At 42.5% G+C, this 25682-nt stretch overlaps 1 protein-coding gene across 5 annotated transcripts in view; it reads left to right on the top strand.

The window, feature by feature from the left end:
- The window catches only part of LOC121598507 (cytochrome b5 reductase 4), a 58475-nt gene that overhangs the window by 18282 nt on the left and 14511 nt on the right, over positions 1 to 25682 (top strand). For all 5 annotated transcript variants that reach the window (XM_041925463.1, XM_041925459.1, XM_041925461.1 and 2 more), the window contains exon 3: positions 24767 to 24982. In XM_041925463.1, coding sequence (XP_041781397.1) covers positions 24767 to 24982 — 216 coding nt within the window. The remainder of the gene's footprint in view (positions 1 to 24766; positions 24983 to 25682) is intronic.

The raw sequence follows: 25682 nt of genomic DNA, 5'->3' as shown, positions 1-25682 counted from the left end.
ATAGTGAGAAGAGAGCATTATAAAGTTCTTCGGGGCGCTGTTGTGTGTTGCCCGACACAGGGTACTGCTGTGTTTGGCCGCGAAACGCTGTGCAGAAAAATGTGTGCCGAAGAATAAGTTTCTTGTGGCAAGTTTCCCACTAAACGATGTTTTATGAGAGCATAATTATGGAATGTAGAGAAAAAAAACCCGCAAAATCCGACTTTAAAAGTACGCGTTTTTTCTCAGCGGGCTTGTTTCTTCATTTCTTTGAAACATTGTTTACTCCATCTTACAAGCGCTACCAATCCCAACCGCAGCAGGCACTCAACCGAATGCGCCAACACTAAATAAGGTTAATGGAAAGATAATATTTACAACACGGGCCCCTCCAATCGCTCCGCTAGATCGTGCATTAAAGGGTGCTGCACAAAAAACAAACATATCAGTTGTGCCGACAAAAGTCAACCTTTAACGGTTGAGAAGGTGTTGCCAGATAAACGTACGACCTCCTCGCCCAACCGGTTGAGCCTTTGCGGAAGAAATCTGAACCTTTGTCGGTCGGCCGGGGGAATTGGTTGTTGGTGATGGCAGGCAGGCAGGCAGGTCTATCGACCTTCTAGCAAACGAGCGCACTCGCGTCTACTTTCCCGGAACACACCTGCAAGGCATTGCTTTCCAACACTCCTTGGCGGGCGCACCGCACGCGTCCTAAGCCTTCCATGCGAACCCCATCTTTGCGGTACGGTGTAGTGCGTGTTTGTGTTCTTGACACACTGTCGTCACATTTGTGGTAGCTTACCATTAATCATGAGAGCATCTTGGAGCGCCGCAAAATTAGAATAAAGCTTTAGCAGTGTACACAGGCCAACGATGTGTAAAGATCTTTTAATCGCGCGCTGAAGCATACAACACAAGCATACGCAACAGCAATTGCGCTTGGGTGGTAAAATGATGTTTGCAAGAAAATGAAGCGGTGAAAACCACATTTCAATTTTTCTCGCCCAAATTTGCTGATCGTAAACACACACCACAAAAGATGGTGGTGCTGATTTCTTTGGTGATTCAATTCCGTGCGGTGATTTGCTTCTTCCCGCACGTGTTGCGCTTGCTGCAATCAGATATCACTTCCTTCCCGCGGCAGCGCGGTGTACCGGCACAGCGCGTTACGCTTTCCGTTGTCTCGCTCGCGATCGAAGCCCCCGGTGGCCGGATATTGCTATTTTGTAATCTTCAAACATTCTCCACGTGACTGGCGAGCCCCTCCCGTCGTTTTGCAAAGTGTGTGTCCCCTTCCCGCCACCGGGTGGATCAGTTGCTGCAAAGAGCGCCATCTGTGTGCGGCGCCGTGTATTTTTAGCATGAATCTCACGCAAAGCAGTCGAGTACGTTGTGCGAGTTTGCTATGCTTTGAATATTAATGCAACATTGTTCTACAGATGCGTTATTCTGCTCACGCTGTGTCACTGCTCTTATGATTCTTTTTTTGGGGGAAGGGGGACGAATCTCGTATGCCAACGTATCCAGACATATTGCACGGTCGCTATGAATAATCCTACCTGTCTCATGTCACTGTCGGTTTTGATGTTTGTTACAGGAGCCACAAAAATAAATGAATAAAATGACTAACAGTAGAATTTAAAATGAAAATTCAGAAATGATTTCAAAAATTTAGAAAGTTTCACAATACTAGCCTGCTTTTTTACACTTTTTTTACAGAAGTTTGACAGTTGGTGGCATAATTAATGTCAAACAACTCGCTAAACTGATTAATTGACCAGTTTATCAAGACTAAAACCAGTTTGGAACAATGCTTTAAAATGTATTAAATCTCATTTCAAAATTCTCTTTAATGCACCTTAGGGATAAATGAAAACACGACCTTGTTTTGACATTTTTTCGAGCAGGTACTCGAATCGAATTCTAGCCTTATGGCTGAAATAATCTAGGCTGTAAATCGCTGGCTAGTTTTGTGTGTAATTTTGTATGGAGTCTTGATTTGATTTCAGTCGCTAACGGTCAAACTTCATATAAAAATGCTGGCTAGTATCGTGAAAGGTTCTTCCCTATATTTTGGCTGAAAAACCTGATATTCTATTTACGCGGATGTCTCCGAAACGCAATATTCGCGTACCTCGCGAAAAAAAAAACTGTATAGAACATTAAACCCGGATGAGGAATAATGTTCTACTCGGGTCATAGTCGTCGCAATTAATTTAAATAGTAAACGAGGTAGCTCACTCTTTTGAGCTAGATAACATAATGAAAGCAGTACACCATTCCATTATCTACTTCTTCAACTCGTTCTGCGCCGGCTTTATTACATAGTAAACGCAGAGATATTTCATTACATAGTAAAAATAAATTGTATCTAGCGGTGGGAGCTCGGGATCGGACCTACCCGATTCCAATTCCGTGTTCGGAATCAATTCCGGAGCCGATTACGATGCTGAAATCGATTCCGTTGCTGGAATCGATTCAAATTCCAGAGCCGATTCCGAATCCGATTCCGGAGCCGATTCCAAATCCGATTCCAGAGTTGACTCCGGAGCTGATTCCAGAGTTGACTCCGGAGCCGATTCCAGAGTTGACTCCGGAGCCGATTCCAAAGTTGACTCTGGAGAGAAATCAGTTCGGGAATCTCCATGATAATGGATCATTGATGGACCCAAACGCCTATTTTAATGGCGATGCCGAATCTGACTCCGTTTGGAAGCCGATTATAATTTAGGTGCCAATTCCGATTCGAGTCCCTATTCCGGGACCGATTCCGGAGTCGATTCCGGAATCCTTTCCGAATACGGAGTCGTATCCGGAGTCGATTCCGGAACCAATTCAGATTCCGGAATCAATCCTGGTGCCGATTCCGGAATCAATCCTGGAGTCGATTCTGATTCCGAAGACGATCCCGGAATCGATTCCGGAAACTGCTTCCGGACCTACTATCCGGAATCGATTCCAGAAAACTGCGAAGCTAGCCGGAATCGATTACGACAAAAACTTCATTTTTCCCATCACTGATTGTATCTATTACTTAAGAAAAAGATGATTTTACCACAAAATGTATTAACAGGGCCATTACAGTATTACCCTTTCCTAAATGGCTGTGTCTCTCAAATGAATCAATTTAATTGCATTGGCTCTACCGCCACCTGGAGCTCTCCCTATTTGCTTAACGATCTACTGAAGCGAAAAGTGTATTTAAAGCACACGATTAAACCATCCAATTAATAATTAAAACACAATGTGCTTTCGGCTGATAGTCAGTTTCGGAACCACCGCAACCGTCCGAAATCACTTGCCGCTTGTGTTACGCAACTCGACTCGCAACAACAGTGCAGGGAAAGAACCGAATCCTAACCTAGCACAACACCGACAGCCTGCGTGGGTGCCACTGCGGGGGCTGGTTGAGTAACCTTCTTATCGCGTTTTCACGGGCGTAAAACGAGAGAAAATAATCCTTTTGCCCTGTCAATTTCTCACTTCCACCACGCCATTTTCCAGTGTGGTGGGAGTCGATGGAAGACAACGGTAGGCAGGGGGGGGGGGGGTCATTTCTGGTAGCACTGGTAGAATTCGGTGTGGGGTGGGCCGTTGAAAGAGGCTAAAATTGTAATTGCTCTCCCGGACCGGCAACCGCATGCCATTATCATAAATCTGCCGGTTTATGTTGATCGTCTTACGTCAGGAGAAATCCACTGCTTCTGTGGCGTTTGGGTGAGTTCTTGTTTCTTTTAAACACCCACAGGCGGAAACTGTGCTGGATGTATGTGTTTGTGTGTACATTATGCTTATCGATTTTACCATCGTAGGGCTGTGTGGCATTAACAAGCAAATTCGTTTTACAACCACGCACGTTTCGGACGACTGGAAGTGTTGCGAAAATTATGCACCGACAAAAGAGAGACGTTAGATCGCACGAGATGACACACTAACCAGCTCGAACCCATAAACTCTAACCAGGAGGGATGGGTGGTATTTCCAAGAGGAAGAGATGAGCCCCACATTATGTGCAGCGCTGAACATAAGGCGGGACGACGGGTGCGATGATAAAGTGGTTTTTATTTTTGGACTTACGTGACTGACCAAGCTCCGGCCCTTAACCGTCCAGAAAGCGAGGTGGGTTGTTGCTCAATGTTGCTGTGGTAGAATGCTTTTAGCCCCAAGCTCAGCCCGCGTCGGAAAAGCTCAATCGAATATCGTTTATTTCATTTGCGGATCGAATCAAATTACATTTGATTGGGTTATTTATACAGCTTGGCTTTATTTTTAATCGACGCTGTGTGTTTCGATCGATCGCAACATTTAAACCCACCACCTACGGTTCCGATGAAGCTGAGAATCGATTAAAAGGGGAAATTTAGCTTACCAAGCGCCCGTGGTATGGCATCACAGGCGGCGGGCACGTACGACAAACAACTATGTTGTCACACACCGAGTGGCAGGCAGTGGTGGTGCTTGGTTGCGCATAAATCAACAGCGCGTTGATTCTGCGAACCCATTTCGCAGTCATTAATATGCAGCGAGCGGTACTGGATTGGATGAAAATGTTGCATTCTCGGGTCGGGTGACACATTGTGAGATGGTAAGCTGTTTTAATTGCATTGATTAATAACGACGATGCCGCATCGAGGAAATCGGAATGAATAATTTCTTGTTTTCATTCAATTTTATGATCAATGCTTCGTTAAATCGGTATTACAAACAGAACATTTGCTTACTGGTACCCTTACATCATACTGTTACATTAAAAGCATTTATCTTTAGGCAGCAAAAAAACAGATCATTGTTGAAATATTTTATAATCTTTAAACTTGTTCTACACCCAGCAAAAGTTATTCATCACATGCAAATAAAATTCCCTTCGCTCTACAGACTGCTCCGAATATCGAATAGCTGTGAATCGAAAACTCTTTTGCTCGATCAATACTTTGTGCACTAATGGGAAAAAACATAAGCATACGCCGGTATAGAGCAGAAACATAAATCGTAACCCATTTATTGCGATTTTATTACCATTCTTTATTCGCAATGAAAACATCGCAATCCGCCGTCCTCGGCACTGGACTCCATGAGGGATACAACAGCAGCAACAAAAAAGCTTACCAGGACGAGACGATACGCGAGGCTCATACGAATGGAGCAGTCATTTCCTTGCGCTGGTATAATTTGCCGTATCATATGCCGCGGCGCCAGCCCAGCCCAAATGGTTGTCCCGCTATCGACTGGTCGGGTGTGTTTGGTGTTGTAGCTGCGAAAACAAAATCAGCTGTATATTCTATGGTGTTTGCTATTGTGTATCATTGGGGTGTCCTTTTCTCTCTTTCTCACACACACACACATTTCATCGAAAGTGTGTGGAAGTACAGATGGCGAGGACAGTGGTTTCGGTTGGTGTGTTTATGCTTTGTGAACAACTTAGAGCCATCGTGACTAAGGACTGAACCGGTTTTGCCCGAGCAGAATGATAAATGTGAGGATTTCGAATGACGTATTTCCTAGCTACGGTCTGTGTTGTGTTGTGCCAAGCTAGGGGGCACCCTTGTGGAAAGTGGCATGCTGTGAGCTCCATTGTACGTGAGCAGCTCTCCTTTTGGTACTGATGGAACGGTGATGGAATAGTAAGGAATTTAATATTTTTGTGATATGTTGATATTAGCCATTCCGATGCCTTCTCGAGCGTGCTTTTGACCTTAAAGCGTACTGGGTGCCGACAAACTACCGTGTTTTGCTTGATTTATTGTGGGAAAATGTTAAAAAAAATATAAAAAAAACCTTTGCTAAACAGGCATTCATTATGTTATTTTCAAGCTCTGAATTGTTACTGATCTTTACTACAATACTGGCTACTGCAGAATTAAACTTTAGATAATATGATTATATTGCCTGTATTGGTTACAAAATCACCGCAGCACCGAGAAGATTACATGCAAAGAATGGACAGTAAATAAATGTCAAATTGTCGAAAGGTAATTGGATAACTACAACTCATGTGTATTAAGGTGCGAAATACGATAACGCATTATAGGATTTATCTCCTTATCTGGTACAGTTCGCACACTTACATGACTGCTTACTTGACATGTGATGTCAGAACAAAGGGAAGACATGTTCTTATGACCTAATTTCACAGAGATATCAGGAACTACCCCAACTGTGGTATTTGCTTTGTGAAGTCATTTAGTTACCCTTTTCTCCTTGTTATCCTGATATCTTAGGAGTGTCCAAAATTGCTCAGGACATCGTACTATTGTCTGTCAATCCTATAATTAATGATGGACGCATCCATGCCATCTTGCCATTTCCATTTGGGGCTATCACAGCCAAACCCTTCGCTGTCATTATAAACGAGTCTACAAAGTCTTAACTGGTTGGGTCGTTCAATGTCAAATGTATGAAATAGCCGGAATCTGGTGGATTTGATTCTACAACAGAGAAACCATCGCATAACTCGTAAAGCTCGTTACTCCGATGAGTGAAAAAAAGTGAAAACCTTGGGCTGCCTTTTCGAAGTATCCACAAAAATATAATGTTGATGTTAAAAGTTTAATGTTGTTAATGTTGTTTAATGTTACTCTAAAGTAAACAACACCTAGCAATGAACAAGAGTCATCTCTTTGCCAAATTGTTATTAGGAGGCTCTAGTCGGGATGTAAACATTACAGCTCCAAGTGGATTAAAATCATTAGCGTATGATAATACGAGTTCATTAAGTGACGAATAGTACAATATTTGGCTTTCTAGGTAGAATTTCTTGGTTTATCAAGGATATTGGTGAGACCTTTCCAGCCATTTTCATATCAGTTATATCCTATCGATTACCACAACGTGATTTGTAGAGTTTTGTTTTATATAGTTCAGCGTATTGTTAATAAGAACAAATGTTGCCTCTCGAATGTATATTACATCTTTATAACATTCTAGTATGCCAGAAACATAGAGCCAAAATCTCGATGTACATCTCCGTAGCTCCCACAACCTTCATCTTCTATTATTAGTTGAGGCAATTGTTAAAATGTACCATCTGCAAAAAAGGTTACAACGCAAGGTGGTGCACCTTCATTGGCTTCATTTTGAATACACGCTTCACTTCGAGGGAGATACACATGAGAACATTCACCAGAAAGGCACGCGCTACGCCCGTTTTTTTTCCCCCCGGTATGTCCTTATTACCGTTCACAACAGAAAATGTGCATCCATTTATCTGGCTGCTGTGTAAGCTTGTCCTGTCCCTGGTCCCCCCCTGGTAAAGCTGCACCTTATCCCTCCGCTTGTTGCAAAACAATGCTAACCGCCATCAAAGGCAGAATGATTCGCATGAACCATGGCAATACTCTTACATCGCGCACCGTTGCCGGTGGTGAGGCTTCTTCGTCGTTGAATTCAATTTTCGTGACTAGTCGCGATCTTAACATTCACTGGAACGAAGCGAAAAATGTCTTCTGTTACGCTGGCAGCTATCCATTTCGGATTCGGAAATTTGTACTTTCGCTCTTTTGTGTTTTTCCTTTTCTATTCTTTTTACGCTGCCACCTACTCTCGGTCCACGGCGGTAGTACATTGAAGCGCGGCTGGCTAGCATCAAGATGATGAAAGACGCTAGCCGGTTGCCAGCCGTACCGAGGGGGCGAAATATTTGCTCAATGAAAGCAGCTTTGCGTCTTTCGGGGCCCACTCGAGGGTTTTGCCCGGTGGCGTGGTGGTGCTCGTTTTTTTGTTGTATTATTCTTATTTCCAGAGAAAATAGATACCGGTGTAAACCGTGCGAACGAAGTAGCTCACGTTTCCTTGCTTTAACATTGCCGCGATCCCGCACAGCAGAGCTACGACTTACTCATTTCTCTATGTTCGAGTAGCACCCTGTGAAGTGGTGTCCTTTTTCTATGAAGCAAAGAAAGGAGGAAGAAAAAAATGAGCAAATAACAAAGCAAGGAAGATCAATTTGTGCGTCTACGTAATTCAATCTGAAGCATCGCTGAAATTGTGTCTTCGCACACAGCTCATTTTTCCGCCAGCATGCACGGCTACTGTATCCGCGCCCGCTTTGCGTTAGGGGTTGAATAAAGCGCACAAATGAGAGAAAGATTAATAAAATTTGCATCGTCTTGTTCCAGGAATGTCTGTTAAGGAATAAACAACAACAACAGGCCAATCTTCTGTTTTATGTAACATCGTTATAGCAATTGAAAGTTTTAACACGCTTCGCAAAACACTGACAAGACCATTTAATCCTAAAACTAAGCAGAAAAGATGTCGTCGTCACATAATTTTGGCCCGTTTTTTTCTGTATCTTCAGCGTGTTCCAGCGTGTGAATTAAGCCTTTTCAAATGCATGGTCCCACGAAACCTTCGACGAAACGGGCCACGAAGCGCCAAGAGCCCACAATTAAGCCTCTTCATACTTCCTTCCCAGCGCAATTAGATGGGCGAGCTCTGTGTGGTTTTGCGTACACCTTTTCTACCAGGAATCAACCAAATTGACGCTCCAATTAATCTCCTTTTTTGCCGTCCCATACTCAGACAGCATGTTGCACACCTGAATAAGCCCCCACCGCACGCGCACAATTCGTCAAGTATCACTTGGGCGAAGCATAATCGCATCATTCGAATTTGCTCCCGACAAGCAGCGCTTCACACGTAGTTCCCGGCAGCGATGCTCGTAATTTACCGTCACGTTTGGATGAGGTTTTTGGTGTCTTGCGTCTTGCGCTAATGGTGACGCTAATTCGCACACGCCCAGGTCGGTTTGCGTACTACTGTGCTGGCGGGGCAATTAATTAGTGCACCCCGGTCCCCGCAGACAGGTGTGGGAACGTGAGCGATATAAAAGTTTCGCCTCATCCGCCCTTTGGCTAGGTTGGGGAAAAGGATTAAAAGCTTAAGGCAAGGCCCTCGCTACCCAAGGTTGCCCAGCGGTTCTTCACACGCTCATTCATCGTTCGAATTCTTTGTGTCTATTTGAAAGGAGAGAATAGTGCTTACACGAGTGCTGTCGAGCAAGCTCGAGAAAAGAACGAACGAAGGAATATCCTGTGCGAACAGAATGAAGGATTGCCTTCCGTTTAATTAGATCAAGCATGCGGTGGGCGCTGCTTTCAATACATAATTCACTAACGCCTGATAAAGTCCCGTTAAGGTAAGGAACTGCTACAGAGTGCTGTTCTAGAAATGGTACTTAATTTTATGTTTTGTGTTTGGAAAGATGATCGGATTCATTCGATTGCTTAATAGCTACACTACAGATATAAGTCAGGTAGTTTGGAAGCTATAAATGTTGCGTTTACTAGTGTTTTAGTAACTACTTTTGTAAATTTAGGATTGTTGAAATTATAGCACTTTTAAATGCCTGTATATTAGTACCTTTTGTTCCAATGGATTGGAAAGAGGAGGACCTCGTTGGATGGAATACAGATTTAATTCAAGAATAATTTGGAGTATGAATGAAACCTAGCTATAACGTCGTTACACTCCAATAGATAATATATAGCCAGAATAATAGCTGTAGACTAAAAAATCGTACCTCAGGATGCATCTATTTATTGATTCAATTTGTATCGCATGTCTCCAACATCGCATTAGTTCAAGATCATGTCTGGTCTGGTAATTTTTCTTCACATTGACTGCCACTGTCACAAGAGCATTTAAGCTACGAAACAATAGGTCAACTTGCCAGTGTGTCCATCAAATATTCACCATGCGTACCTCAGCCATGCCATAAAAAACATTTCCTTAGGAGCTGTTACGTTTTTTCGCTCATCAAACGGTTCGCTAAGGCTCTCGGGCCTCAACCAAATCCACCGATTAACGCCCGACGTTATCGCTTGATCGGAATAATCTTTCGTTGCCTGCTGCGTTGTTCGCCATCGGCACACCCTGCAAGCCATATCGTGCAAAGATCTTTGGATCACCACGGGTTTCCCAGCTATCGTTCGATACACTTCGATTTTCCCCGCATGTAGTGTCTTGGCATAATGTCGCCTCGTTTGACAGCTCGTCGATTGGTGTGCGGTTGACTAGCATACTAATCAATGGCTGCTTCAAGATGGTCACCAGGAAAGAACACGAAGAGGCAGTAACATAGAAAACTCTTCTGTGAGCTTTTGTTTTTTTTTTTTTTTTGTAAGAAAATCCTCGTTCTTCGTTTGACTGTTTCGCTGATTTCGCTGACTTGCCGATGGCAATTTAATGCGAATTTTCTCCTATTTTGCCGCACGGCTAACTCCTCTGCTGGCAGTGGCAATTTTGGCGCCAGCAGAAAACTGATCGGGAAGTATGATTTATCGTCCGATTGTGTTGTGACTCTATGTCCGTTGTCAACGTCTTTCTTCCTCTCCTGCAAGATATCAACGATAGTACGAACAACTTTGTTCGTTTAAGTTTTCAGTTGTCCTGGGAAGCCGAACCTCAAAACCAAGCTAGTTTGTGGCTAAAAAGTATGGATTAAAACAAAGGCAGCTGTGTCTTACTTATGTATTGGTCTCTTTCTTAGTATACGTCCACGTCCATGCAAACTTACGCTTCATGTTTGTTTTCATTAAGTCAAACATGATCCATCTCCTGCCACATCATCCGCTTATCAACTCATCGCTCCACACATAATATCCGCTGTGTTGTGCTTGATGCTGCGGCTTTGTGTTTGTTGGCCGCTGCAGGGCACAAGCGTCTACTACTCATCCGAATGTGTCGGGGATATGTGAGCCCTGTCATAGCGTTTGTGTGAATGTTGTAAGCACCCTGCCATGTCAGGCATACGGGCACAAAGAGAACCATTCACGAATGGCTCCCCCCACTGTGTGTCAGGTTATATTTGTCTAATGCGTATTTTATACTTATCTTTACCAACTTCGGGCACGGTACGAACACAATTGGGCTGGAAAGTTTCCAGCCTATAAGCTTGTGTGTTTGCATTGCTTTCCGAGGCCCTTAAGCGAATCTGTATTCCGTTTCAGAAATTTTGGGGAAAAACTGCTGGTGCGCTATTGTTTTTCGCAAACCCAACTGACGAGGAAGGAAGGTAGTTGTTTATATTACGGAGAACTTTCGGACCAAATAGGCTGGCATTCAATTAGAGCTAGCTCATTCTAGAGCGTTGGGCTATATTTTGTCCTGGATATTTCTAAGAAAAAGAACTCATTAAACTTGATAAAAACTAAAGTATTTTGCTATCTGTACAATATCTTTAAAAAAATTCTAATTATCGATGACTTGCTCAATCGATGGAAAGCTCAAAACCAACGGTAAACCACAAATAACACAATACCCGTAAGCTGTAAAATCAATCTAGAATTTCCTAATCAAAAACTCAATTTACGACACATCAGCTACAAGTGACAGGTCCGTTTGTGCCAACGTTAATACCCCTGAGGGGCTGTTATGTTTGCCGTCTCTCTTTAGCTTTTTCAAAAGAAACGCTGCCGTAACGATAAAGCCTGGGAAAAATGGTATCGAGAGGTTTGGCAAGAACACGGTAAACACTCACCTCATCTCCACCGATCCGAACACATCCGCCTGCACAGCGCAGCCTTGCCGTTCTGGGAAGGTTACGTAAAACGGCACCTTACCAACTACCCTTACACCTACGGCGACGTGTGAGCCCGGGAATGTATTTAAGAAAACAAACATCTCTTACCTGGGAGCGGTGGAATCGAACCGTATCGGTCCTCCCCAGAACTGCTGGTCTCTCGAACCCTATCCCCAGAAACTACGTAATCCTTAGCGTCGTCGTCCCCTTTAAGCTGTTTAGGGTTGCGCTCAAATCGTCACCGTCTGCTCTGGGACCTTCTTGCGCGCGCTCTCTCTCTCTCACTCTCTTTCACGGATGAATGAGTAATGTGCATTCAACTCGCTTTGTTAATGTGTTTCTTCGTCTAATGCCCACAGCCAGCGTTTTCATCGGATCCCGAGCGCGCCGATAGGAACGATAAATCCACTACGGCAGACTCTGCCTGCCGTATGCACACTCACCACGCCCCGACTTAAGCTGTCCACTCTGTTTGCTGGTGGAGAAAGGACTCGTTGGGACTTTTTAACGAACAACAACAAAAAAAACACGAAACACGTAAAGAACGGTACAATCCAAGTGCTTTCTCGTCCGTAAAGTTGAATGTATGAAAACATTTTAGTGCCTTTCTTTGTCGCCTGGCTGCCAGGGAAAATGGGGAAAAGGTTGGACTTTGAAAGGATTTCACTAATATCCCGCTGCAAAGTAAACGCCATTTCGTGAGGCGGAAAGCAAAAAAAGGTTCTGTTTTTTGTTTGCGTACTACCCGCTCCTCGTTTTGTGTGACCCCGGTCGCTGTTGGTACGTTGGGCCAGTGACGTTTCTTAAAGCCTGGGGTTCGTTTGCGGAACTGTGGATTTATGAAAATAAATAAATTCTTACGCAACGGGATTCAGCCCGCCAAACCGGGCGTGCACAGATGACTGAAGAATTAGTGTGGCTTGAGGGTAAAATGACAATAACAGCTCTATTAGCATTACTTATTTGTTGAAGTCTATGTAAGGTCCGGTACAATGAGATATTGAGTTTTTATTTTATACGTGTCAAGTCCTTCCCATACGCAATACGATGTATCCTGCAATGAGTGAATGGAAATGTGGTAAATATCCGAAACTACTTGAGATTAAGGCCGGCAAAGGAGTCTCGACTCCATATAAAATGTTTCCAAATTTGTTATCTAAAGGTAGCTCCGGAAGTCTCAGCAGGTTGCACTAACTAGCAGATAACTATTGCTGTAATATCAACGGTGCTTCAAGAACTTTGGAGTTCGTCACATTTAAGGTTTTCGTTTTAATGACTAGTGCTTAAAGAAGTTGTCTAGGATAACATCTAATGAAGGACCCCATACATCGCGCCGTATCGATGCTTCCTCAGGGGTGCCGCAGGGGAGTAACCTTGGACCGCTGCTGTTTGTCATTTTCCTGAATGACGTAACACGGTTGCTCCCTCCTGACAGCCACCTACTGGATGCGGACGACGCGAAGCTGATCCTGCCTATCCGTGACCGGTCTGACCAACTCCACCTTCAAGCCACTCTAAGTGCCTTCCAGTCATGGTGCTCTTTGAATGGTCTTGAATTGTGCGTCGAGAAGTGTGTTGTCGTTACGTTTGCGAGAAAGCGATGCCCCTTAGTGTATGACTGTGCGTTAAAAGGATCTACCATTGGGGTCAAAAGCTGTGTCACGGATCTAGGAGTGCTCCTTGACGAAAAGTTGAGTTTCCACGACCAGCTAGAGCACGTTGTCACTAAGGGGTAACCAATTGATCGGCTTACTAAAACAAATAGCACGAGACATCACTGACCCGGTCTGCATCAAGACGCTATACTGCGCTTTGGTGCGGCCAGTGCTAGAATACGCTTCGGTAGTATGGTGGCCTACAGCTGCTCTCCCCCTAGCTCGTTTAGAGTCGATCCAGCGCAAATTCACGCGGTTCGCTTTGCGCTCCTGGAGTGCCCAACTGGACTATGAGGGACGCGGTGCGTTGCTTGGCATCGAGACATTGAAGCAACGGAACTGCAACGCTCAGATGCTGTTTGTCGCGGGACTTCTTGACAATCGGATCGATCGCGCTTCTTTCGAAGCTCAACATGTATGTCCCGCCGAGATCGCTCCGAGCTAGATCGCTATTGGCTTCTCTGATCCGTTATTCGTATGTGCCGTGAGTTTAATGTCATTTGTGGTCGTCATCAACCTGACATGTCGCGCACCGCATTGCTGAATAGTATTCGTGTTGTGCGACCTTTTACATGTTAATTATTTTACTTAAGACTAAGCGTGATAAATGGATGGATGGAATGAATGGAAACGTGGCCTTAATATAATGAATATATAAAATAAAGACTTTCAGTTTCAAATACATGCCTTCTGTTCGATATCATTAGTTCCAGTTCATTCCTGGTTGTTATTCAGTGGCAGTCTCTCAATTCTTACTTCCAATCATTAATGGACTGGAGTTGTTCCGGATTTATTGACAGCATAGTCGATTCTACATATGGAATGTCCGGTATATTCCAGATTTGTATCGATGGTGGACTTCTTGTTAGATCTTATAGTAAAATGACATCCTTCGCAATTTCATTTGATAGTAGATTATTCATTGAGCACACATTTTGCAAAAATATTATTAAACAAGCTAACGCTTCTTTTGTGCACTTAAGAATGTATTTGTAGCATCAAAATGCATTAGTTTTTGTTTAATCAATTCAAATTTCAACGAGAGTTGAGCTTTACTGCATCCTTTACTGTCATACTGTGTATAAAGTTTTATGACTAATTTCAACAAACATATTCAAAATTACATTTTTTCTCTTCAAACTCTCTGTAGTGTGTTGTGATCCATTTAATCAAAGAAATGAACTAAAAGAACAATTCAAAACTAAAAAGAGAGAGCATATGACTTTAAGTCCACAGCATGATATTTTCTCTACACTATCATCCAAACAACGTGCTCTTCCTCATGTAAAACAAAGTTATTTACATAAATTGATAATTTCAATTTACAACCAAATTCAGCATACATTAACCCGCTCGACTGCGCTCTACCTTTGCTTCCGAAAAACCAGATCCCACAACCGAAATGGTAATGGCTAACGATGGTGCCTTGGGACGAAAAACGAAGGACATAAAGAATTAGAAGAAAGCCCTTTGCTCACGTAAACACAACGATTCCAGGTGAATCGTATGTAAATTCAATGTGCAAAACTAACCGGTCGGTTGTAACTGGTTCTATTACCATTTTAGTCCGGTCCGTTTCTGCCGTTACGGTTACGTAAACCGAGAGAACTCTTGGTGAAGGATTCAGTTTTTTGCATTTTTTATTCCTGTGAAGGCTACCCCAACAGTAGCCGTGTTGGTATTGAAATTGGAGAAAGAAAATGGCAACGAACCAACCGTTGGCTTTTTTTTTGTTCTAGGAAGACAGTGAGAGCTTATTTGCGTTGTTTTGCTGCGAATAACCTTTCCATTTCCGATGCTCGCTGCTACATTGCAGTTAGAGGGGAAAAAAAGCATGGACAAATGAAGATGCACTCGTTTCAGAGGTTTCGCGAAGCATTCGCTGTAATTGCCTCACGTAGTTAGTGGCTTTAAGGATGTGACGGGTGCTGCGTTTTTCAAGCAATTACTTTGGTTTTCTTTTCGCCAAAGAGAGAGAGAGGGAGAAGGAGAAGGAGCGAGAGGAAATGTAATGCAGCCAGCGCTAGCAAACTTTGAACGCACAGCTAAATAAGGATGAATGGAAAGCAGTAAACTAGAAACGAAAAGCATCAACACAATAGCATGAATTATGCACCATTCGACGGTGGGACAGCAACAGCAACGAAAGGCGCGTGATGAAGCAGCAGATTTTGCCTTGCCCATCCGTACCAATGGACTTTTTGCTTGCGTCGTGTGTAAGCGAACTGTTGTGGATACTGCCATGTGCATCAACGCCTCCAGTTGACAGGATAATGGGAACCGGCTCGGAAGGTCAACTGGTGCAAGAAAAGTTGCCAAGTTGTTTATCGCTTTGCAATTTTTGCCCTTGCGAAACAACGAAGTACCAGCACCATCCGCAGAAGTAAAAGCTTCCATGCTGTTGTTGGCATTCTTTAACTTAGCATTACGTGCCGAAAGCGCTAATGCTGTGCGCATTTCATTTGTAAGCATCAATTTTAATCAGTTTTGAAATGGCTTTAATCGTTTTGTTTAATTTCCGTTTGTGGAGCACAAAATGGAATTTGAAATGATACTGCTTTAAACACTTGCGACTTGTACGCCCATTCACCCCCAATACTAATCCTTGTTATTGAATTAAATTTCCAATCTGCTTTGCCTCCTTTGCGAAACTTTTGCAACCCACACACCAAAGGAAGAAATCATACAAATGTGTGTAATCAGATGAGAAGCTCGTGAACGAACGAAAAGTTTAACGAAGTACGCGCAGACGAGGTTTGCTTTGGCTCTTTTTGTAACAGTTCTTTCAACAACAATGATATTCGTAATCCTTGCTGTTTGTCCGTGAATGAATAAGAAATGCATAATTGCCCATCTACTTTAAAATTCATCCACGCGAACGTGCAAGCATTGCTGAGACTTTGAAGTAGTCATTACGTTTGGTTTAATGATGTTTGCTGTTATAAAACGTTACGCAACCATTAGTAACGAGATGAGTATCAGGAGCAATGCGTTTGTATTGTACATTTTTTTAATTTTAATTAACAAATGCTCTCAATACTGAGAGGCCTAGTTTACACAACCTCAGCCTTAGAAGGAAATGTTTTCATAGGAACGGGTGCAAAAAATGAGCCACATATCGCAAACCTAGTCAACAGACAGATCGGCCCTACCTAGTCAACATGGGTGAAAACTCTCGTTATAATATTTTTCTAAGGAACGTTGCGCGACACCTGCTAAAGCACCACACGGGTACGTACGGTACGGCGCGTGGTGAAGTAATTAAAATCATAATGAAAAGCCTGCCACGCTGCTGAGCCACGCCACGCGAATGGAAACATTTATGAATGAAATTCTGAGGAAAACGTTCTGGAGTATTTTTATTCTTTGAGCTTCAAATGAAAAACAGGAAACACGATCAACAAGGGAATGAAGCCAGATTTAATTCCAAATCAAGCCCAATTATGTATTCCACGAATCTTTACAAAATTCTTAAAATTTGTTAAAACTAAAGGTTCATCAATAGACGATGCTGTGGTTCGCAAAATTTCTAAATTAAATTTCATACGTAAGCACCAATGTAACTGAAAGTTTCTCTCAAAAAACACTCAAAATGCAAAGCGCGTTAAGGCTTAAGCATTGCTGGTTTCACGTTTAGCATTTTGAACGCGCGTTCTCTCGGCGCCCATTGAGCAGTTAGTAACATTATTAGGCAAAATTTGCTTTTACCTCAACTTTGTAACCCAATAAAACATTCCCCAAGCCAAAGCTGTGCGAAAGAATCGTGATAGAAAAGGAAAAAAAGTTAAACTTTGCTTTTGGCCTTAAAAATCCATCCACAGAAAACGCTGCTGCTGCAATGGCAACTCCCCGGCGTCGATATAGCGGTCGCACTGTTAGCGCCCGGAGGCGCTGTGCCCTTATTTTGAATTTTAATTGAGTTTTGTACGTTTGCTCTACTAATAATAATCCTCATGGAGTTGTTTGTATAGCACATTGCGAAGCGAAGTCGACAGGGTAGTAGTAAATAATGCTCACCACTCTCGACAGTGCGGGAAACAGTTTCAAAAACAGTCATCATTTGTACTATAAAATGAAGTATGGCTTGGAGCCGAAGCGAGGTTTGCACTGGGAGCGCTTTTTTCCTAACTCTCAACAAACTAACCAAGGTAAACTCAAGCATAAAAGCATGCATAATATTACTCACGGGCGGGGGGGTGATGGAAAGGGCTCACCGTTGATGTGCACGGAGCAAAGTTTTCCCGTTCAGTTGTTGCTGGCACGTTCAGCTCATCTACGCGCGACCGCTCTCCGTATAACTTTGGGTGATAAGTGGAACAATTATGATCCGTCAAAACAATGTCTAGTTGATGGCTATGAGGCAGCGAATCGCTGGAACTGGCTAGTATATGCGCTTGATTGATGATGGTGCTCGACGGGGGGAGTCTTTTTTTTCGCCAGTGTCTTCTCCACACTGAAGCTTTATTGTCGTAGATTGATCCTACCGATTGCTTTTTGAATGTTTTATCAGCCATGATAATGCGGCGCTTAATCAATCATTGATATTAATGTATTTATTGTACATTATTCATAGTAAACATCTTTTTCATGCTGTGTTATTGTTTACCTTTATAGAGACTTTGTGAGGATTTGGCTTCATTCATGTCTCAGCGCAGTCTCCATAGAAAGATGTAAGAGGTATAACACATCATGAAACGAATTCCCTACCGATCAGAATTGAAATAATGCTTTTTTGTCGGTGCACTATTATTTTCTTTTCAGATTTCTTATCAGATTTTCCGATCAGATTTGAAATAATGTTGTTTTGGTGGTGCACTATTATTTTCTTACTGTAAACCTCCCAGTAGAGCGAAAACGTTTGCAGGAATTGAAGGGTTCAGAACGAGATTTCACCTATAGAAATTTAAGCCTAATGCTTTTACTGGTTTTGCTTATTTCTTATAGTATTTGAAAGCTAACAAAATTCTGTAGCTCATCCAAAACGTCCACAATATATTAGTTTGACTATTGTTAACTGGGCCCTCATGATTCTAGTTTTTTGTATGGAGTTTGACAGTTGGATTCTGAAATCATGTAAACACTCCATAAAAAACCACACATAATACTGGCCTGCAATTTTCAGTCTAGATTATTCTAGCCACAAAGCTAGAATTAGATTCGAGTACCTGCTCGAAAAAATGACAAAACAAGGTGGTGTTTACACTTATCCCAAGGTGCATTAAAAAGATCTGGTGATGGAATCCAGAATCAAAGTGCATGTAGTCCAGGTGGTCTCATAAAAAGTTTTTTATAACCTTTTTAATATCACTTTTTGGAAGGACGGGTGTCGCTGACGACAATTTAGGCTTAAAAACAAAGCGTTTCTAGGTCAATAAATACTGACCAACTACGGTATGCAACGCGCCAGCGATGCGCGCTGGTTTAACGATTAAATGGGAAACATAGGCTAAGAAGAATATGCTGATCGACGACGGTCAGCATTTTTAGAGTATAAATTCAATTGAATAAATTAATGAAGGCATTATTTGCCAACAGCCAGTTAGTGCGCTCAAGTCGGCGTGTACTGTGCCTGTCTTAAGCTGCTGCTCCGAAAGACACTTCGTGTGCGCGACAACGGGTGAAAATTTTTGCTCAAACAAGCTTTCTGGAGGCTTGACGAATACTCAAAACACTCTTAAAATCTTCATTTAGAAACAGAGGCGGTTAAATGCAGCCTTCTAAATACATACACCAAGAGATAAGCTCACCTGTATATTGTACTCACTTTGATAGCTGCTCGAAAACTGCTATACAATGCAAACAGCTGACAGGCTGAAATTTCAGCCTACGAACTTCAAACGGAAAGGGCCCCTTTGTTTATGGAACGATTTAGTGATACTATAGTGAAAATATAAATCGAAATAATTATTCGATTATTTTATGATGATTTGAACATTTTCCAATAATTTATTTTATTTTTTTTAAATCAATCGTTTCGAACATGAATGGAAAGGATGAGAATATAGATCTCAAATTATATTTCACATTCTTGAAGTCAGTTCTTTCAGTTTTATGTAACGAAAAAAATGCAAATTTCTGTCGAAAAGTCGAACCAAATATCACTCTACACGGATCTACTCAGAAGATTGAATATGAAATAATGTATCAAGCAATTTACTTTTTACGCCAAACCTCAAATTAAACTAACCGTGTTTACGTGCTGCTTCCGGATACAAATCTCGAAATCCCAGCTTCGCAGAAATTGGTGCTGTGTGCGTCTTTCAATTTGTAAGTAAAATAAAACGCAACACGTTTTTACACATTTTTACGGATCAACAACTCACTCGTACGACAATCCGGTACACGTGAATGCCAAAGGTCTCTCAAAGAATTCCTGATTGTACAGCTTACGGTGAAAATGATAATGGTTTCCCAAGAAAGATAACATTAGGCTCAGTAAGGGCAATGCTTGACATGTTCAATTGTGTGTCTCATTCCCGGAAACTGTCGACACGAACAGTCGTTTTCTTTGGCTAGAAAAACAATGGGTTTTTTTTTTCAAGAGATAAGCTCGAATTTGTTAAAAAGTATTTGTACAGAAATGCTCAATAATGCATTTGAAAAAACGGCTTTTTTCCTAATAGATTAGAAAACTTTTGTGATCACGCTGAGCATATTTTTAAACACATACAATCTCACAGCAGTAACCACTCACTCACTGATTGCTGTGTTAATTAACCTCTCAGCCAATCAGCAACTGTACGCTTGATTTCGAGTTTAAATTGTCCGTTTAATGGGGGCTGTGGTCGTTCAGCTGCAATAACCGTTCAAGGGCCAGAGGCAAACCAATCGATTACGCTGACCGTTATAAAGCCATGAAAAAACGCTCTCCTCATTTACCACCACCCAGAACGATGGTGCTGCAACGCCACAAATCAAGCCGAACCGTCCATCCAACCCGTCTAGGGTTAGTGCTAAGCTTTTGAGATCATTATTGCTCCCCCAACACACTCCAGGCCCTCGGTCGTATAAAAATAAGCTTCTGCACGCTCATTAACGCACGCGGGTAAACAACGAAATCGGTCGACAATGGCAGCTAAGCTGCCGGCAGCAAGTAAAGTCGCAATCAAAGCAACCAAACGATCAGTGCAGTTCCCGCCGACTCATCGCTGCACAAAACGGCAAGCCCCACCAAACTCTACCCCCCTTTTGTGATGGCTCTACCCGTGTCTACTGGATTGGAAAATTGTGTCGACGGTAAAGATGATTAAGATTCCCTTTTTGCAAGCCGATCCTTTATGCGAGCCGAGCAAGCGGAAGTTTATTACACCGCGTAATAAGGTATTGTGCAGGGCGGGAAGCTTCTTTGCGCTTTTACGTTCCTCGCCCATAGCTTGACACACACACACGTACATACATTCGCGGTCCACAATATTCTTTCTCCAACAAGCGGCACGAAAGACGTGCCCGCCGCCACCCCCTGAAGGAACGTTAAAGTCAGAAGTGTGCACCCTTGCATGTATCCTCCCACAGTGGGAAGCGATGGGCAGAAATAAGCTTTCGCGACACAAACATACACACACGTACGCGTTGTGCCGTCTGTGGCGGATTGAAAGTACAAGGAGCGTTTCCCACGCCTAAGAAGCCATCGGGAAGCGGATTTTCTGTCCTTTTTTTTGGCCGTGTGTTGTCGCCCTGAAGCACCCCAAATCAGACGATAATAGATTTCCCAGTGCTGTGTGTGTGTGTCAGCATGGGTTCATTTTCCATTGCTCGAGTGTGGGACGACGCGAAGGGTGCAAGGTAAGCCTTTGCTTCTTGGGCCATTTTTTCCGCCATCGGGAAATATTTTCCTATTTCAAACCCGTTCACGTCCACAAATGCGGAAAAAAAGAAGCAAAAAAGAACAACCTGCTGTGTGGTACCGTTCAATGGAAATAAGAAAAAAAAAACGCTCCACATGTGTGCGTGTGGGAAAAACACATTCGTTAGTATGTTCGTTACCATTTGCCCGGCCTCGGTCCTGTCTATTGCCGCGTCTACTCAATCTTGCTTAGCGATTGGCGTGTTGTGTGGCGTGTACACGGTGGATACCGCCAGGGTTCGACTTCGACCTCCCCCTTCTCCCTTTGCAATGCCCATCCAATCCGTCTCGGGTTTGTTTCGAACCTTGGGAACTGTGGCTATGATACGGTCGGGTGAAACTGATCCTAATGGGATGTAGTTGTGTAGCATCCATTATTATTGGCCCCACATTTTATTCCTTTCCTTCCTTTCGTGTGCTAGCCGTGATTGGAATTGAATGGGAGAATTTAGTTAACCAAAAGGATAAAAAAATAACAAACAAGCAGCTCAGCACAACCGTGAAAGTAGCCCTATCCAAACATCGTGTTGCGTTTTGCGACGAAATCTGAGATTAAACACACAAACACATAACTTAAAAAGAGGGATTTTATGTGTGCTGCCCGGAAGATGGCAACCGGTGTGGATCAATATTTGGTGATGAACTGTTTTAACACGGATTAGCCTTGAATAATCGATTTGAGCAGGGACTAACTTCTCTGTGACGATGTGTGGTAGACATGAAGAGAAATTATTCCGTCTGGTCTACATGTCTTTATCACAAAACAGTTTGAACCCAGTTTAAGCTGAGCAATGCAATCAAGGGTAGGCAAAAGTATGCGCACAGCATGCCTTCAAATGGTTTCCTATAATCTTTCAACAAGGCTTTTTGACCTATAAACAATAAAGCATTCTTCACCAAGCGACAGATAGAAACATCAGCTTGCTTGTCCCGTTTCATTTGGTTGATCTGTTCCCAGAAAAAAGTGCTTCTGCGTGCCTGGTTGGTGTACACTCGATTGCCTCTTCAAGCATCAAAACGATGAGGGGACTTTGGGAGCTAACGAAGCTAACCAGATGGACCAGAACTCAATAAGAGAGTGGCGATTTTTTGCTGCTGCTGCTCGCTTGCTTCTGGGAATAGTCTTATCACATCTGTCCAGGGATCCAGTAGGAAAAGGCAGTTGGGCACATGCTTTTTTGACACAGGAAAAGACTGCACTGCATGAAGAGTTCGTTTGAAAAACGATCACACAACAAAAAGAGAAAGAGAAACAAAACAGAAACAAAAGAAAAACAAGGGTTTCTTTCTGTACAACTTAATCTAGACACTGGTGTATCTATAAAGGCCGATAGACTCCATGGGAAAGTAATACAAAATGGTACACTTCTGACAAAACCTTGTGTGCTTTCGTTCATAAGCCGTAGTCATATTTCCCAACAGTTCTTTTAATTGAGATTTGTGTGTTGGTTTATGATGGAACGGGGTTTTATCTTAATTTTCCGTCATTTCCCCAGAACATTGTGTCATAATGTTCTGTTGTAGCACAAAACAAAAAACCACAAAAAAAAACAAGTCATGTGTTTTGGCCCAAGGCGAAATAGAATCAAGGATAAGAACGGTGAAAGAATATTAAGACCGAAACTAGAGAGCAAGGGCTATCAGCTTCAATGTTGCCTTTACAACAACATCAAATTAAGACACATGGCCGAAACATGAAACGATTCTGGGATTAAAAATAATAAAAGGGACTAAAGCTGAAAAATAGTACCGATTACACACAAATAATGCTGAAGAAATGAATTAAAGTTTGTTAAGTCTCGACGTTAGGAACGTTAAAGCAGTCAAAATTTAAATTTTGATAAACATTAGTCGAAACTAGTAATTTTTCTTTGACAGATTCTAACGTCCTAGAGTGCTCTCATTCGGCCCATGAGTTGTGTTGTGAGTGCCGATGAGTTTAAAACGTTTTTACCAAATATTTGAATTCTTGTCTAAATACTATTTCACATCTTTAAGTTGAATTTTGCAATTTGCATCCAATCGGATATGACTTGCAGTGATTCTTCAATGCTTCAAATCTTCGTAGCGCCCTGGAATGTTCTTTGTACTCTAAATTATAAGTACAATTTTTCACCTGGAAAACCATTGCCGATACCTTGATTCAGATAAAGCATGAGTACCATAAACTTCCAATAACATACGATGACTTTAGGCATACATTTGCCCAATATTATCAATAACGAAATATAGCTTCCCATAAAAACACACTTTCCGTTCTGAAAGTGGCCATGTTTGGAGCTTGCAAAAACAATGTTATATTAACTGTGGCGAAATGAAAAGTAGTGGAAAAGAAAGTATAAAGATAATACTTCAAAATGTTGCCATGTTGCCTGACATCAAAAACGCTACTAACGTGTTATTGGTAATCCTAATATTTAGATACTTCAGAAGTATTAATTCCTCGTGGTCTCGAGGAATTAATACTTCTGAAGTATCTAAATATTAGGATTATAAATGGAAGATTATATCTTCAATTGTTGGAACTTATTTTATAATATTTGAAAATAAAACCTACGTATTGCAAAATTGATTTGAATTTAAGTACACAACGCTCTTAAACTCCGCTTAGATGTACCGACACCATTTCACATTTACCTTACATCACTCAATACAGGAAAAATGTCACGTACACGTACTGGAGGTAAAAATGTATGCATAAAAAAAACACTGGGCAACTCCCACCATCAATGCTTCGATATTGCCAACACGTCAAAATGTGGAATGCGTCACTCGGTTTGCCGGTTGCTGCCAACTGCGTACTGAAAACGATGGATGCAGCCTCATCGGCAGGAATGTCTGCTCCATCACGTTTTGCGGCGCCACACGCTGTCCATAGATGAAGCATATTTTGCATCCATTTCACATTCCATAATCTCCACCAATATACCACCACACATCCGCTTTACATCTCATGAATGCCGCAAGCGCAACCCAATTCTGATCGCTGGGATGCTTATTCCGTTCTTTTTGCGATCCTAATCGGGTCCCATCAAACAACCCACCCTTTTCATTGGCCAGAACTACTTTCGTACTTCCTATCATTTGTCAGATATTCTCACCAGAGGGAGTTTTTTTGTGGTTGCAGCTCTACATTATACTTGCTGTTTCGTGTGAACGATGAAGATTGGTTTCTCGGCGCCCTGAATAATAGATTACACATTCATTCGAGTTCAAATAAAACACACCGGATGCGTTCGATCGTGTGCCGTTCGCACGGGGGTTAGCACCCAAGAATTCCTCCAGTTTGTGGTGGCAACTGCAGAGGGCAGAGGGTTCTCAGTTTAGGTTTGTGTTAAACCATCGAAAATCTTGCCCGTAGTACTAACGCCCCCCGGCCTGGGGAGGGACATTACGATGAACGGGAGCACGTTTCGCGTGACAGAGCCCGGATATTCATAATTTATGATTCAAACCGCTTGCCGAGTTTACCCTCTGCTGCTGTTGTTAGTGCCTTCACTGCTGTGTTCGTTGGTATGATGAGGGTATTTCATTGGAGCCTTCCGGATGGCGTGACGATGAAGCTCTCGCTCTACTTTTTTTTTCTCTGAAGAATCTTTCGCTTTCTCCTTCTGTAGTTCTCTCTCCTCTGCATGCTGAGCAATTTATACTGACCTATCATTAGAAACACGATGAAAACGGTTTTTGTTAATAAAATGTGTGTGTGTGTGTGTGTGTGTGTGTGTGTGTGTGTGTGTCTTTGTGGCTTTCTTCGATTAATTTCCGCAGGCAACCCTCGCAACAAAACCGCACTGAAGCCGGGCCATTCGCTGATGGACTGGATCCGGCTGGGCAACTCGGGCACCGATCTGACCGGCACCGGGGGCCGCATCGTACCCGTCAGCCATGCGGAGCTTGCCAAGCACGATCGGGCAGAAGACGCCTGGATGGCAATACGGGGGAAGGTGTACAACGTGACGCGATACATGAACTTTCATCCCGGAGGTAAGTCGTTGTTGTTTTTTTTGCTTCTTTAATTTGCTACAGTTAATTAGGTACCAGAGCGGTGAGTGATGATGGTGGATGACGATGTTTTAGATGGGTTTGAATGGGGAAAACCCTTTTAATAAACTGTCCTTTCAGAGGAGGGTTAAGGATTGGCTTTGGCATAATTATTTAAAAGCAAAGGCTCGCTCGTTTGATTCAAGGATAAAGTTATTAACGGGTATTTCTATTAAAAAAAATCTGTCTGCTTGATAGTGGAAGTAAGGGATGATTTCAGATCTTAATATCAAAGCAGTTTTCAGGAAAATATGACGGGACACGAATGTCTTGATAAGAATTGGTTACGTAGCATTACAACGGTATAACCTACTGTCGCAAAAAAGTCTGCGAATATTGTAAAAATATTATGCGATTGTCACAATAAAAAATTGCGCCTATCGCAAAAAAAAAACATTACAACTCCCGAAAAAAATCGGCGATTGTCTTAAAAATATCTGCGATTGTCGCAAAAAATCTGTGATTGCCGCAAAAATATTCGCAGATTTTTTTTTGCGACGATCGCAAAATATTTTTACCACTTTTGTAGACAATCGCAAAAAATTGTTTGCGACAATCGCAAAAAGTTTATGCGACAATGGCAGATTTTTTTGCGACAATCGCAAATATTTTTGGAACAATTGCATAAAAGCCGGGGTACAGT

Source organism: Anopheles merus, chromosome 3L (genome assembly GCF_017562075.2).
Source record: "Anopheles merus strain MAF chromosome 3L, AmerM5.1, whole genome shotgun sequence".
Taxonomy (NCBI): domain Eukaryota; kingdom Metazoa; phylum Arthropoda; class Insecta; order Diptera; family Culicidae; genus Anopheles; species Anopheles merus.
This window is presented reverse-complemented; position numbering and strand designations above follow the sequence as displayed.